The sequence below is a fragment of the Melopsittacus undulatus genome, chromosome 3, assembly GCF_012275295.1.
Source record: "Melopsittacus undulatus isolate bMelUnd1 chromosome 3, bMelUnd1.mat.Z, whole genome shotgun sequence".
NCBI classification, from domain to species: domain Eukaryota; kingdom Metazoa; phylum Chordata; class Aves; order Psittaciformes; family Psittaculidae; genus Melopsittacus; species Melopsittacus undulatus.
In genome coordinates, this window is record NC_047529.1 from 20,989 (window position 1) to 37,720 (window position 16,732).

The 16,732-nt window shown below is 42.9% G+C and overlaps 1 protein-coding gene across 5 annotated transcripts in view; it reads right to left on the bottom strand.

Moving 5' to 3' along the window:
- Positions 1 to 16,732, bottom strand: part of RIN2 (Ras and Rab interactor 2) — an 82,238-nt gene that overhangs the window by 14,659 nt on the left and 50,847 nt on the right. For all 5 annotated transcript variants that reach the window (XM_034060588.1, XM_034060584.1, XM_034060586.1 and 2 more), the window contains exons 4-8: positions 16,230 to 16,419; positions 14,475 to 14,586; positions 12,046 to 12,118; positions 8,495 to 8,586; positions 5,055 to 6,182 (exon numbers count right to left, since the gene is read on the bottom strand). In XM_034060588.1, coding sequence (XP_033916479.1) covers positions 5,055 to 6,182; positions 8,495 to 8,586; positions 12,046 to 12,118; positions 14,475 to 14,586; positions 16,230 to 16,419 — 1,595 coding nt within the window. The remainder of the gene's footprint in view (positions 1 to 5,054; positions 6,183 to 8,494; positions 8,587 to 12,045; positions 12,119 to 14,474; positions 14,587 to 16,229; positions 16,420 to 16,732) is intronic.

Here is a 16,732-nt window from a genome sequence, read left to right on the forward strand (position 1 = left end):
TCCAGATGTGATTCCACAAAACAAGTCCCAGCCAGCAGCAGATTTCACTGCTTAACTTGCCACAAAAAAAAAAAGAAAATCACCCCCCAAAACATAAGACAGTCTGAGACCAGGCAAATGAGCATCCAAGTTGTGAAATGAGGACTGATCCTTTGCATTAACATCTCTGTACATTTCGCACACCCAAATCAGCACCTAACATTCCTGTTTAATTCAGCATGCACAAAGTACTTAATAGTCCCAAACAGGCACTCTTCAGATTTATTTTTAATTGAATATCATTTCAGCTGAGCACCACATAGTGTTCCTGAAATGATTTTTATAATTAGCCTCTAGCCTCAAAATGGGAACTGGAAATGCTTTGATAAATGAATTGCAAAGGCCAGCCAGCTAGTTTCGTTGTGACTTGTGGAAACACATCTGCATCCTGTGCTGACATGCTGTTTTGTTTTTGCTGCTAACCACACGAGTCTGCATCTAGAGAGGACACGTGAGTCATAGACAGTGTCCTTATGCAGCCTCTTTACAGCCCTCGCTGGCTGAAATCACAGGCGCGCTCTCACCTTCTCCAGGCTGACAGTTCATCTGTTACCAACTGCTGCTGCACCACTGAGATTACCTTTCAGATTCCAGCCCTGGATTTACAAACTTACTTTCTCATCTAAAATGGCCAAACCACTCATTAGTAAAAAAAGGCACAGTACTGTGCAAGTAAGATTGCCAGGGCACTGTTTTGGAATACCACAGTGTATTCATGCAGGATACCTGACTACATTGCATTGTCTTTGTTTTGGGTTTTCCTAATATCTATAATTTTCATATATTGGCATGACTGATACAGTTGTGATATCTACTTTATCTGATAAAGACTGATATCTACTTTAAGATAGCTCATGTCAGGATGGCTAAGTGTCTCGTTCTTGGTGGATGTCTACAGTAGCACATGATGCAGGCAAGGGCATCTCCTCTAAAGCAGCAAGACTTAAAAGTTAAAACCTCATGCAACCCACATTCTTTGATAATTTGCACAACCCTGAAAACAGTGGATTGAGGCAGGTGATGGATGGGCAGCAGTGGCAGAAGCTGAGCAACTAGGGAATAAAAGTCTCTTAAGGTAAACCTCCCTTAATTTTAGCTAAATAAAGCATACAAATGAATCACAGAACTATCTGTGCTAGGTTTTCTTTGCTTTAATCATCTGTGGGTTATTTAAAACTCATGCTATGCCTGTGTGGCAAACACATGTCTTCTCTTGAAGAAGTAGTACTAAAGGAGCTGGGAATAAGTCACAAAGCAAATCAAAGGGATGGTCAGGAAAGGGAGAATCAAAACCTCTGCTTCTGATTAGTGCTTTTACCAACCACTTCTTACTTGTCCTGTCCTCCCACTTATGTAGTGAAAGGAGGAGTGCTCAGGGTCACATTGGTCAGCCTCAACTCAACACAAAAAGATACTAGTATGTACAACAGGACAGGGGGAGAGCACACCAAAACAAATGTACAAGCACCTAAAAAGTAACACAGTACTAAAAACCAGACAACATTGAGTTTTTCAGGGAGAAATACTAGCATAGCATTCTTATTCCTTTAAGAGGGTAACTGGATCAGTGAAGAGAAGGGATCAGAGGGTAGGCTGTATCTTAACCTTTTTAAGACTCATAACCCTATTCAGTTCAACTTTCCTATAAGCAAACAAGGGAAATACTGTTTATAACAATAAAGTGGGTGCATGAATGGGTGCATAAAATACTGCACTGGGAAACCCAATTATCAGTGTTTGACTGTCAAACAAGACAGATATTTGGAAAGAGGTGTCATGGAGGTCAGCCCTGGGCTTTAGTCTATTTAGTATTTTCATCAAAAATTTGGATTATAAAGCAGAGAGTCCACATACAAATCTGCACGTGATATCACAGATAGAAGAAAGGCATCACCGGTCCTTTGGCAGTTATCTTTGTAAGTGGGAAACAGGCCTAAAGCTAACACAACAGTAAAACATTGCCTCTCAGCAAGAGCAATACAAAGGCAAACGTGCTAATCAGAGAAGCCTCCCTCAGAGCAGAGCAGCTGGCTCAGTGGCTCCCATAGGAAATGGGTTGCTCTCCTCCAGCTCCATCTGCCCACAACTCCTCCATACAGACCTGAGCCCCTACCATAAGGCATGTCCTGACAATAAGAGGTAAACACATTCTCTCCAAACCTCTTCTGACATTAAACATCTAAAAATCCATTATGGATTAGAAATACCAAAGCAAATAATAGGCAGTATTATTTAGGCACCTTCCCACACAATCAGGTAACATCTTATTGCCAAATTACTTAAACCTGTAATTTCTTGGGCTATGTGCAGATTCAGGCATTGAGACTGAAGCCGTTCAGGTATTAGATCCCACCTGCTGAAATGACAGTCAACTGGACTCCCTTCTATTTACAGCTAGGAAAACAAACACAAAAACTCCTGAAAATTCGCTATTCAAGCAGCTGTGGACTATGAGGGTCCTTCTGACCAGTCCAGGTCTTTATTCTGTGGATACATATTCAGGTGTAGCTTCTTTCAAAAAAATACTCTGTATTCACCCTTTAACAACAAAAAGCCATGTGCCCTAGTCTTGACTCTGTCCCAACACTGGGAATCCCATTGTTTCAAAAAGGGTTAACAGCCTACAGTGCTAAGAGTAGGAGACACCTGTCAAGAATAATTAGAAACACTGATGCATTCTCCCAGTGATTTGGCAAAAGTTAAACAATTTGATATGTCCCTGTTTGGGAAACTTAAAAGATCTCCCACTGAAGTCTTCTGGTTGCAAAAGTCTAGAAAGTTCTACTTGAAAAGCTAGATGATCAACGATCATTGCACAGACATGGGAGAAAGTTTCAAACACCATGAGCTTTACTAAACCTTGGAGGGTGCTGCTGCAGCACATACTGAAATTCAGGAGACAATAGTAGGGGATAAGGTGAAATCTGGCCCCCCAGAATGGGCAACCAGTTGCAGCAGCACTTCTGCTGGATGGGAGAAGGCGTAAGGACCAGTTCCAGCTTCTCTCCACTGGGCAGGACTGGTACGAGCAGCTGAGAGGCCCCAACACTTTGTGCTACAGGCTCCCTCCATGACCCACCAGTGGCAGCAGTGGGTGTGAGTCGCAGGGTGAAGCTGCTGCCTGCTCTAACCTTGCAGGCCTGACCAGAACCTCTGGCCTCAGACACTGACTCACCACTGTCATGAGAAGTACATGATGAACAAGAAGGAGGAGCACCAGCAGCTCGACTGACACACTGAGAAGCCTACACTATGAAACTGTAAACTGACAAGGAGGATAAATGAGTGCTGAAAAAGTTAAAATTTGGGCTGCAATTCTGTACTGAAAGAGTCAAGCAAAACCACACATAACAGGCAGGACTACATCATGAGAAGTTCTCTATAGGGATGACTAAATCTTGCTGTCACATAGTTATCTGCTTAGATCAGCAACATCTGATGCTCCTGAACCACTATGGTTGTTTGCAGGCTCAAGTCATAGGCAGTAGGTGATTCAAAAATAAGTTCTTCCTTTGTTTAAACTATCCCACTTTATAAATTAATTGCATTTAATCGCATTACAAAAGTCAGATTTTCTGAATATAAAACCAGTGTAGTTTAGTTGTATTTCATACCTTATGCTATTCCAAACTACTGAAACACTTAAAAGCAAACAGCATTTTTGCCAGTCTTCAGAGACCCAGTCAGATTTAACCACACCCTGACAATGAAAAGCTGAAGTCAAACCAAGCTTAACAAAATAACAAGCAAACTAGATCTGCATTCCTTTGCCAAATATCCAATTCTCTGCAGAAATCCAGGCAAAAAATCATCTACACCACTGCTCAATTTGCTGCTTTTTCTGCCACGTTAACACCCCCATAACATTCTTTATTATTGTAGCAAGAACATTACAGGCTCTGAAAGAGTATACGTTTCAAGGACACTCTTCCAAGTGTTATATTTGCTTTAACAGTGCTTGCTACTTTTGCTTGACTTTGTGTAAATGAAGTTGAGGTTACATGAGAGTATTTCCTTCTGCCTGTCAAGGACAGGCATAAATCTCAACATAAAATCATCCTCTAGTCTCAGAGCAAGAACTATCTTCCAATTCTGCACTGGGCCAACTGCAGGGACTCTGGGATGCAGGAGAAAAACAAGCAAATTAGGACTGAAGTGAGCTCACAAGGAAAGTATTCTGCCCTGAGGGATGTTTACCTCCTAAATGTGGCTTATACGCTCTTTGACAAATACTGCTCAGACTCCGCAAGATAGAGGGGGAGTGAGATTTTATACAGCAACAATGATTTCACTTTTGTGGATACACAAGCCTCTCTGTTGTTAAAACATGTATTCAAACATATATCTCAGCAACAACCATTTATAAACACGCATATTTGAACAGAAATGCAGAAAAACTCTTATTAGCAGCCCCTTCTCTCTCTTGTACATGTGGATTTTTTAAACTCATAACTTTCTATTTAGCTTCAAGTGTAAGGACAGTGCAGCTTTGTTAGGAGTGAATGAGAATATTTGGAAGAATAAGATTTATTTCAAAAGTAAGTTGCTATGAAATGTCTCTCTGCTCCTTGTCGCTCTGGTTTAGAACAAATCTTAGCTCTGTGGGTATAATCCATATGGTTAAAACTGAACAGTTTTAGTCCAAGAATCCAGAACTATTTCTGCCCAATTCAGGAAAAAATACACATGTGCTGGCAAACAAAGGATTCTGTAAACAGCACAGCAGCTAAAAAAACCCCAAATATATATATATAAAAATAATCACAGGTGAAAAGTGCACACTGCAGGTATCATAAAGATAACTTTTTCTGAGCACTTTTGCAGCACAGTTTTGAGTTGCTGGGGTGATTTGGGGCAGGGGAGTGTGACGGTTGTTTTATTTTAAGACTCAAAACTCCATGGCTTTAACTCTGCTAGCAAAGTCAACCCCACCTTTCAAAACAGGCACAAAGACTACCATTCTAAAAACAGATTGCACATTTTCACCTTCTAAAACACGGGATAGTGTTTCTTACCTATTTGGTCCTCTGGAATCAGCGATTCGATTGGGGGATCAAGTTCGGAACTTTGGGACAAATAGTTCTTGACCTGGGTCATGAACTGCCGAATTGTTTGCAGCATATCGGTGCTTGAAACATGGCACTCCTTGTTTTCCTGCAGAAAGCTGACATAGTCCTGCACCAGGCATCCAAAATAAGTGCGTTTGTCCTGGGACATCTCTGCAATTTTCTTAATCATCCTCTTTTCAGGGGTCATGAAGGAACTGAAAACTCCACTGACTTTGCGTAGCTGAGATTTCACAATCTTGGGGAGAACAAATGAACTGTTTCTTTTTTTCTTGGGCTTCAGAGGGGGTGCCATGCTCTCTTGGTCACTTTCCCCCTCAAAATCCTCCAGGCTGCTATTTGTGTCCCCATCATAACCAAACAGCGGCATGCTCCGATCGAAGTCCAGCGAGTCAGACGAGGAGGTGGAAATGCTCATGTCGCTCAGCCTCTGCCTGCCTCCACTCCATGGGATGTGTGACTCAGAGCTGGTAGCTACCGTCTTCGGGGCAGCTGCTGGAGCCAGCTCAGGCAGGTTTTCACCTGAGATGCCAGAAGCTTCAGGCACAGGCACTGAGCCACAGCCAGGCTGAATCACTGCTGCAGACTTTGAGCTGCCTACCTCTGAGCAGACAGCCTGCTTCTTCAGCCGAGGTGGCGGAATAGGGGTTGGTTTACTCTGCAGTAAATCCAAGCCTCTCTCTTTCTTATGGTTGGCCGTTTCTGGCATGCTTGCCTGCTTTATAGTCCTGGAAAGCTGCGGACTCGTGAGAATGCTATTAATAGAAGGAGGTGGCGGCCGGGGTGGGGGAGAGCGAGGCCTCACTGTGCCATTCACGTCTTGAATTCTTGGGCTCTGCCTCTTCAGACTTCCACTGACATCCTGGCTGTGCACTTTTAAGAAGAGGGGATTAATGAAACACAGTGCTCCGTTGGTCTGGCTGCACTCCAGCTCTGAAGGCGTTCGGGTTCGTATAGAATGCACTCCATTTATAAGGCAGAGCTGACGCGAGTCTTTACAAGCACTGTCCAAAGGCACAGGCCTGCGGGGAGGTGTAGGATCCAGGGGGTTGCTGTTAGCCAGGGAGCTCCAAAAGTCTGAAAATCATCATTGCATTAACGTAAGAATGCAAACCAGCATGCAGATGGCTTTCAGAACATTCAGTTCAACATCACCTGTCTCCAGACATTCTGATACACTTTTATTGATTCAAGGGGGAAAAAAAATTAATTCCAAGTGTACCTCTGAAAGCCCCACCAGGCGTTAACTGCATGCTGCCCCCCTGGGGCTGCTCTCACTCATCTATAAATAGCACAACCAATGCATAGCTTCAAATCAACCCACTCAACTAAGTTTAAAAATAAGCTAAGAATTCAAAGAAAGGAATGGAGACTGTAACACAGTAATTCTCACCAACTTGAAACTGAATGCACGAATGCCAGGCACTCTACAACAGGATTCATGCCCAACAGCTGTGTCTTGCCTACTGGGCAGAAAACAGGAAATGGCCCATGGTGATAGGCCACTGCCAGAGAACTTATGTAGGCAGATACATATTTCTTTATGTAGTCATGCAATGCTGCTGTTTTTTTCCAGCTCCATGACTTTACATCCTGCCTGCAAATCCCTCAGCAGACCAGCCAGTGTGCCTGACACACAGCCTGTTGAAAACATGCATCATGCAAGAGCCGCTACAGGTAAAACACAAATCAGAGAGGGAATCTTATGTTCATCACATGAAACATCACAGGTTGGCAATGTTCTTTCTGATATAGTTTCCTGGGCCCACATGCTGTTGACCTCCCTTGTGCAGCTCTCCCTCTGAGCATACAGTGTAAGAGAGCTCAGACAGGAGCTCCAACTCTCCATATTCAAACCAGGTTGTTTTGTGCTTAAGGAAAGCTCACACTTACAGGAAGGGCCCTTGGAAGTTTTTACGAATCTCCTGGGTCTGCAGGATCGAAGGGCTGACTTCCAGGTGTGCTCCTTTGTACATGAACACCTAAAATTTCATCAAAATCTCACAGAAACTGTGATCTTAATCTCATATACAGTTGGTGTACTTGGGATCAATTATCTACCACACAGACACAGAATCATCAGTCTCCTCCTCAGCTTTCAAACATTAGGTTAAACAAAATAGAATGTACACAGAGACTGTTCAAGAGCAAGACTAAGTCTGCAGCAAATAGGCCATGGTGCTCATGGGTACCAGGTACAAAGACAGTGCAGGCAGACTGAAGAGCTCACTCAACACCACCGTTATGATCTCCTATAGAGAAACTCACCTAACGGTACTTTGAGGCTTCCAGCTTTCACTGGGAGACTGTCTTCCCAATCAGATCTTACTGTATCCCAATCAGATTTTTCTTTTCTCCCCAGCTATTCAACCTCATCCACAGTTCCATGATTGCCTCTATCCCCATGAAAACCTGGATTTTCATGTAATCAGCTAAACTTGCAGATAAGCAGTGTAAAAGTAATTTGTCTCCTCTCTAAAGCAAATCCCTTAACTGCACTGCTACTCCAGTAAAGCAAAATATAAAGCAGTGTAATACTTCCCTGTGTGTGACTTTGCTGCAAAGTCCCACCAAATAGTTCTAGCGACACTCATGCCGGCACTCTGATCTAGTGAGGTTCTGTTTCTATATCTAAGATGATTCAAAAATCTGCTGGGATGAAGTCTGCTGACAGACAACCCTGCAAAAGGAAGTGTGGTCATTCAGCACTTTGAAGAATTGCTCAAGGATCCATCTGGGTGGAGCCCATGTTTCAAATCCCACCAGGCCTTGCGTCTCCTGCCAGCTCAAGGTATGTTTTACAATGAGCCTGTATTTGGTTGTAGCAGTCAAGTGATGCAAGGACATATCCTTGCATTTTCTTGTTATTTTTAAAGTGTCATCAAACCAATTTACTGAGATACATTCTGCAGATCCTATGTATACACTCCGTTTATTAATACGCTACTGCATTGAGCCTCCCATCTCAAAAATCACCAGTCTAAGATCACATGTCAACATGAACCAAGGTTTTAACAGTGAATCTCAGTTCCTATGCTCTCCTGGCAATTCCAGCAAATCATCAAGCTACGCTTGATGCAAGACTGAAGCAAACATTCGTTCTCAACTCTCATTTCTCTCAAATCTCTGACTAGGGATTGTAAGACTTGCATTGCCCAAGGGCTGCCCAAGGAGGAGAGAGGAAAAAGGAAGGAAAGGGCAACAACAAAAATATCACAGAAGGCACAGAAGGAAGAAAGACTAAGGTCACCATTTGGCAAGTACAAGATCTGGCTTCCCGATAAAAGAAACTTGTAGCTGACCAATATGCACTCCTTACTGATACAGACTATTTCTTCAAGCTTATAGCACTGCTACAAGGAATGACATCTATGCAGAGATCTACTTACTCAGTCCAAGCTGAGCAATCTCTTCAAGTTCCGCTTCTGTCTTTGCTGCAGCAATAGCATGAGGCAACTTCAGGGTGAATGGAAGGACATCCCTGTTGTCAAAGAGAAAAACAATTATGGCTTTGACAATAACATCCACAGTTTCACAAGCACTTGTTTTCAACACTGGAGGTAGTGAGCTCTGATTCATATTTTCTTTTTGAGCTGTGGCAGGTAGCAAGGGCCTTAAAACACACAGCACACAGTGAAAACATTACCAACCACAGGGCTCCTTTACATTGTAAATGCAAAGGACAAGTCCCAAGTCCCCATGAATCTCTTTAGGCTCACTTCCACAGAGCCATCCAATATTGTCCCCTACTACAGAACAAGCTTATACACCTGGTCTTTTACAAGTATACCAGTGAGATGTGAAAGTGTTATCTGCCCTTAACCTTTCAGTGAAACTTCTTTTTCTCTGAATATACTGTTGATAGCTCTCAAAGTTGAATTCTAGTTCCCAGAATAAAAATTCAAGTGAGTACTTGGGCAGCTTCCCTAAACATTTCTAGGTCAGGATGTCTTGGTGCTACCTTGTCCTAGGCTGAAAACATGCTTCATTTAAGGAAGTCTGTCATTTATTCTCATATGTGGTTTCTCTTCACTGCACACTAAAAGTTCAATGGATATTTACAAAGGGAGATACATGAATGAATGAAAAACATGCTAAGTCCAATGTAAAAAGCTTTTAGACAGAGATTTTAAGGGACAAAACTACTAATTATATGTACATTGTTCAAGTACTCCTATCAGCTACTATACCTCTTGCCTGCCCAGTTAGTACAGATACACCCTCAAACAACAGTGCATGCTAAACTGCAAAATCTCTAGTACAAGTACCTATGTAATTAAAAGTAAATGATGACAAATGGAGCATGGGAATCCTACAAACAACTGGTGTCAGCATAAATTATTATGGGGTTTTTTTAGGCTGTGAACAAGCCAACCGTCTGTTATAGCACAGGCAGATGGTAAGTTTTTATCACAAACATCCTCTATGGTGTATGTTAACATTGAAAAAACAGGATCTCAGAATACCATTCAAATTCAAATCAACCACATGCTTGATACTGATGCATTGGCTAAAAATTATTTGAAAAGACACGTTCACTGCCATACCACAGATGATCTAGAGTCTAGCGTATCATCATGGACTTAATAGAAAAACAGGTAACCCTTGACTCCTCATACAGACTGACTGGGTATCTATTGCAAGAAATTCCCTCTGGGTTTAGGAAATCCTCTTGGTTTTGCTGTGGTGTATCCAAATGGTACTCTCTTTCACAACAGCTACTTATCTGCTTTCGTAAGGAGGCCATACATTTTCCTCTTGCACCCCCAGCAATCCTAGATTGCTGCCTGAAGAGGACAAGGATGCTGGGTAGATGGTGCCATTTACAAACATTATGCAAACGGAAACATTCAGGATGCTTCTCCACTGAATGGGGAAATACGCATTCGCTTCCAGAAGCATAACCACAGTCAAAGAATGAGCCTCATTTACTGAAGTCTCTGGAGGGATTTGTAGCTGAAGTTGTATTTATTGGTGGTACCTGTGGATAGGTTTGCAGCTAACGTCGTGTTTACAATGACGCACTAGAAAAACTAAGTTGTGATGGCCACTCCTCACACTTTTTTCCCTTTCCAAACAATCTACAAGAAAAGGAACAGAACAATACACAGATGAACAGTTTTGTATGTGCTTCCTGAATGGAAGGCCTGGCTGTATCAGGACACTGAATTAATACCATTAAGAAAGTTAAAGCTGCTTTGAAAGGAGAGACTCGTGTAAGACAACAAGCTGCTGTGCTTTACATTTTAGCAAATATAAAGCAACTTGGGGCCTTCAGTGAAAGAAAAAAGACAAACTAATGTAAAGAAATCTACATTTGCTGTATGCTCCCTGTAGGCACTTCAGAGGAATTTACCAGGGCCTGGCTAGTGCACAGAACTAAAAGGGTGACAAGATACGGAATCTCTCATCATTACACTGCTTTTAAATGCAGTTTCAGCTCGTTTCTCATCCGAGTGATGACCAATTACTTACGTGGTAGAAATGCTGCTTTCATCACATGCATGTACAGCTGAGCAAAATTAAGACCACTAACAAAGGGGGTCTAGATGCTTCTCCACCATAAACAGAAACAGTAAGCACAGCAACCTAAGCACATCCCCAGTGAGTGTTTCCCACACAAGAAATCATCACTGATCACTAAACACTAACTGGCAACCTCATTGTAGTAAAAGGACTGAGACAACCAAAGTTGTCTCTTGCCCCATCCTTCAGAAAACGTACAGATGTGTAGTCTGCATCTGTTCACTTTCTGCCTGTGGATGAATGTAGAACTTGAGCATCATAGAATAGTTAGGGTTGGAAAGGACCTTAAGATCATCCAGTTCCAACACCCCTGCCATGGGCAGGGACACCTCACACTAAACCATATCACCCAAGGCTCTGTCCAACCTGGCCTTGAACACCACCAGGGATGGAGAATTCACAACTTCCATGGGCAACCCATTCCAGTGCCTCAGCACCCTCACAGGAAGGAATTTCTTCCTTATATCTAATCTAAACTTCCCCTGTATCAGTCTGAACCCGTTACCCCTTGTCCTGTCACTACAGTCCCTAATGAATAGTCTCTCCCCAGCATCCCTGTAGGCCCCCTTCAGATACTGGAAGGCTGCTGTGAGGTCTCCACGCAGCCTTCTCTTCTTCAGGCTGAACAGTCCCAACTTTCTCAGCCTGTCTTCATACAGGAGGTGCTCCAGTCCCTGAACATCCTCGCGGCCTCCTCTAGACTTGTTCCAACAGCTCCATATCCTTTTTATGCTGAGGACACCAGAACTGCACACAATGCTCCAGGTGAGGTCTCACAAGAGCAGAGCAGAGGGGCAGGATCACCTCCTTTGACCTGCTGGTCACGCTCCTTTTGATGCAGCCCAGGATACGGTTGCTTTCTGGGCTGTGAGCACACACTGCAGCTGGTTCATGTTCATTTTCTCATTGACCAACACCCCAAAGTCCTTCTCTGCAGGGATGCTCTGAAAGTTATCATCATCTGGAAGTTTCATTGGAAAAGTCAAACTGAAATCAGGTTAAACCCCAGCTATTTTTTCTCTGCATACTTCTTGGAAAACAGCTGGACAATCATAAACTGTAAAACTGATGAGAACATTTCTGTTGTTCACAATCTGAATTCACCTCTCAATCATCATGGTATACAGTATGACCTGACATTTTCCCGTTAAGGTCCAAAACCACTTTTTACTAGCAATTGCAAGAAATGGACATTGCATGATAGTTACAGAGCAGTTAAAGCATTACAAGACATCAGCTGAAGTCCAACTTGGGGCAACACCCCACAGTAACATGGTCAGTAACATAACACCAGCCTTCCAAAGATCAGTATCAAATAAGACAGCGACTTGCTCTTTTGCTGGTTGGTCTGGTTTTTTTGTTTTATTCTCAAGACAGCTTAGCTCATGTGCCTCAGAACATGAGACCATCTTACCTGCTAATACAGTAGAAAGCAATCAGCCTGAATAAATCAGCAAAACTTATTCCAGACCCCTCCAAGGAAAACGCTGTGAAAAAAGTCACAAGAGGGAATAATCAACACCTATATCAAGCATCTTTTAGAAAAAGCTTATTAAAATACATCTCAGATTTTACCATAAAATGAGTAAGTTTGCACCATCACACTCATTTGTTTGGTTAAGAGAAAACAATTCTGCGGAAGAGTGCCTTTTCCTGCTAAAGGCATTTTCAAGAATATACTGATAATATTGGTAGTGGGTTTGCTTTTGCATTCCAAATATACGGTCCAATTCCTGAGAAACAGATCAAGTGTGATGACAATTTCACAATGGTTTGCTAATAGACAATAAATCAGTAACTTGCTAACAGACAAATAATCAATAAACTCAGGGCCTTGAGCAAACCGCTCTAGTGGAAGGTGTCCCTGCCCACAGCAGAGGGCTGGAACTGGATGAGCTTTAAGGTCCTTTCCAAACCAAACCAGTCTGGGATTTTATGAATTAATAACTGCAGCTTTGTTTGCCCAGTTTACTAATACACCTAATATAACATCTCTTATTTCCTCCTCTTGCATTCCATTCTACCCACTAGTCTTCTCCCCAGATGTGTTAGCATCTAATGGGAGATAAATTTTCATTCACTTCTGGAAAACCATTTAACCTGAGAACTCTTTAAAAACCACTCTGACAATTCTGCTTTGTGCCACCACCTTGCACAAGGAAGACAGGAGCAATGCCTTTAATTTTTTTCCCACTCCATAGCATTGTTTCCTATTGCTATAAATACTTGTTCACAGTACAAATGGCACAGAAGTGATTCCCACCTCACTTAGTCTAAGCTCTCTTTAATTTCAGTAGCAAGTCTCACCCAGTGACTACAAAGATCAAGCAAGCAGCTCCCAGACTGAAACACTCTAGATCTTTCACCTCTGAACATGACTGAGATCAGAACAGAAGGAAGAGCATTTAAGGAATGTAATAGTAGCATGAGACAGGTTCCTGACATACATGAATGTGGAAGAACGTGAAGCCTGCAATTGCTTCAGCCTAATCTCGAGTTAGAGAAGAGACAAATGATGGGAGCGAATCTCCCGCTGGTGCGGCTCACACTGTTGCTGCATTTTAAATTCATCTCCAAGGAGAGCATTTCCACTGCAGCAGACACTTCAGGCATCTGGGCACAAACAAGGCAGAGCCCCAGGCTTAGTGGGGAAAGCCAGAAGCCACACAGCAATTTTGGATACCTCAGCAATGCCGCTTGGTGAACAGCAAAGGTGTAACTTTGTCAGTACTCTATGCTGTAAGGCCAGCTCCCCCTTGCCAAGCTTCCAGTGCTACTGACTATAAAGTCTGCATATAAACCAGGGGAAAATTTAAGTCAGGTACTGATCTTTTATCCAACCTTTACACTAAAGGACAGGTCGACCTGGTCATTTATGTGTCCAGAAAAAGGGATTTCTTTAAGAGAGACACCAACAATACAGACAATAAGCATGCAGGTGGTCTGGGGGTGAGCCAAGAGAAAATGAATGTTCAGATCCCAGACTGTAACTAAAATCTCAGCTACCACTGGCAAGTAAAATCACCAGTACATACTTCCCCCTTGTGGTAAAATTTCACTCATGAAGGATTTTGTTATTTTCTTTTCTAGATGGGAGAGATGGAATTCGTCAGTATACAAAGCCTACAAACACAGCCTTAAAGCACATTTTGATCAACTGTCATTTATAGCTTTCTGTTCTCTTTCCTATGCCTTGTTTGTAACTGAAACCAAAACCAGACACACAGAATTAACTTTTTGTTCCTGGGGGAGTTGGAAAGGAGAGGTAAAAAGGAAAAACTCAACTAAAATTATCCCCATTTGCTAATTTCATTACAAAGAGGGAACAAATATACTTGGAAGTATAAAAGAAAAAATATTCATCCCACATCAGAAACAGTTCTGAAAGGGTAATCCATATATTTATTATGTATAATACACCCAACCCCCCCCAAACCCAACCCAAAATCCAAATTCATAGTCAGAGAGTGCTCAGGCCAGAGGTGTACCCACAAATGTCCCCTGAATACAAGAAAACGTAAGGATGTTTCACTGACAGCAGACAGAATTATAGTCTGCATTTCTCCAGAAAATAACCACAAATCTACAGAAGGTAACAGCCTCCAATCATCAATGAACACTGGATTCAGCAAGATCCATAAAAATATTCCAGTTCTGTCTAGCACAGACTTAAACATTTCTGTTTATCTTCCCACTTACAGAGCACCCACTCAGAGAGCACTGCAGGCAGCCTCTTCACTATCTGCATTTCTTTGGGTACCTTCTGCTGTGGGTGTCACCAATGCAGAGTGTCCCAGCTCACACAGGGTGACAAACACCTGAAAAGTCTGTAACTCAACTTACTGTATGTGCTTTCTTTTATTGCAAATTCTTTTAGGTAAGGCCCACAGTCACTGGACAGACGCAGAGAGATGACTTTCTTCTGTAATCTTGCAGATTTCCTAACCAGAAATATCTGTTGTGGAGTGAGCAAAAAGACATTGTTTTACCTTCATCACAGATGCCTTAATAGAGACAGATTATAGACAAAAGGAACCAGAACAACTTAACGATCTTTGACTCTCAGAATATTACTCAGTCATGACTGTATCAGTAACCATCCAACAGCTTGGTGTAAAATGGCAGAACATTTAGGAAAGCATCTCACTTTGGTATGACACAGACATATGACACTAAGTCCATTATGCCCTTCTCTGAGCTCTCCAGTTTAACACACAGCAAATCCCAAGCCTTGAGTCAAGCTGCAAAGTCTGGAAGAGACTGATTGTTGAGGGGCCCTGTGTCCCACCAGCCCATTCATGCAATCCTTTTGCATTTGAATCACAGAATCATAGAATACTTAGGGTTGGAAAGGAACTTAAGATCATTCAGTTCCAACCCCCTGCCATGGGCAGGGATACCTTATACTAAACCATGCTACCCAAGGCTTCATCCAACCTGGCCTTGAACACCACCAGGGATGGAGAATTCACAACTTCCATGGGCAACCCATTCCAGTGCCTCACCACCCTAACAGTAAAGAATTTCTTCCTTATATCCAGTCTAAACCTCTGCTGTTTAAGTTTGAACTCGTTACACCTTGTCCTATCACTACAGTCCCTAATGAAGAGACCCTCTCCAGCATCCCTGTAGGCCCCTTCAGATACTGGAAGGCTGCTATGAGGTCTCCACGCATCCTTCTCTTCTTCACGCTGAACAGACCCAACTTTCTCAGCCTGTCTTCATATGGGAAATGCTCCAGTCCCCTGAGCATCCTCGTGGCCTCCTCTGGACTTGTTCCAACAGTTCAATGTCCTTTTATGTTGAGGACACCAGAACTGCACACAATGCTCCAGGTGAGGTCTCATGAGAGCAGAGTAGAGGGGCAGGATCACCCCCTTCGCCCTGCTGGTCATGCTCTTTTTGATGCAGCCCAGGATACAGTTGCTTTCTGGGCTGGGAGCACACACTGCAGCTGGCTCATGTTCATTTTCTCATTGACCAACACCCCCAAGTCCTTCTCCTCAGGGCTGCTCTGAATCTCTTCTCTGCCCAACCTGTAGCTGTGCCTGGGTTGGTTGTGCCCCAACCCAGGTGTAGGACCTTGCACTTGGCATCATTCCATCAGCCTCATCCAAGCAGACAGGGCCTGATTTCCCTCACAGCAACTTTCATGCAGACACCAGCATAGGATAAAACGCTGTCCTATGTTGGAGATATTCAAGGCCCATCTGGACAAGTTCCTGTGTGAGGTACTCTAGGTTACCCTGCTCTTGCAGGGGGGTTGGACTAGATGATCTCTCGAGGTCCCTTCCAACCCTTGGGATTCTGTGATTTGTCTATTGCTTTCTTGTTATGGGGGAAATATATCTGCTACATAGAACCCTGGTTAACACAGTCCAGCTCTAGAGCTCTACTTGCAGCAGCCTAGTTCTCAGCTCCAGAGGACCCCAAACTATTCTCATGGTGTAACACCGCAAGCAAATGGTCCAGCTGTCAAGGAAGCCCTCACTTGGATTGTCCAAAGCACAGAAGAAATGGGGGTGGTTTGGTTTTCTGGTTAGTTGGTTGGTTGGTTTTTAACACTTGCACCAAATAAATTGCTATATAACTTCTTACCCCAGGAGGTTGGGCCTGCAGAATTTCCATGGCTTCAGCATCATTCAGGCCAAGCTGCAGCCACACAGGATGAGTATGGAGGAGCTTGTCCAATATGCTTAGCTTGTTGGATAGGCTGTCATATCCAGAGTCCCGGGGGCAGGTTTTTACATCATTTTTCTCAGAGACATTATCCATATTCTTTATTAGACTGTGGGGAGAGGAGAAACAACAACAACAACAAAAAGGATTAGACATGCTAACCTTCTATAAACACTCAGTCGAACAAACAGAGTCAGCACAAACCTTACGGCACTGCTGTGCTCTGTACTGGTATTTCTCCTACTGAGAATTTATAAAACTGTTATACACAAGAATTCTCATATCCATAAGATTTTTCTTTCACTTGTCCTCAGTTTAACAGCTAGCTCCACCAGCTCTGTCATCTTCACAGCTGCATATCCATATTTGCCCCTCTCTGCTAAAGATTCTTAATTCCTGCTCTTAATTCCTTTGGCTCTGGA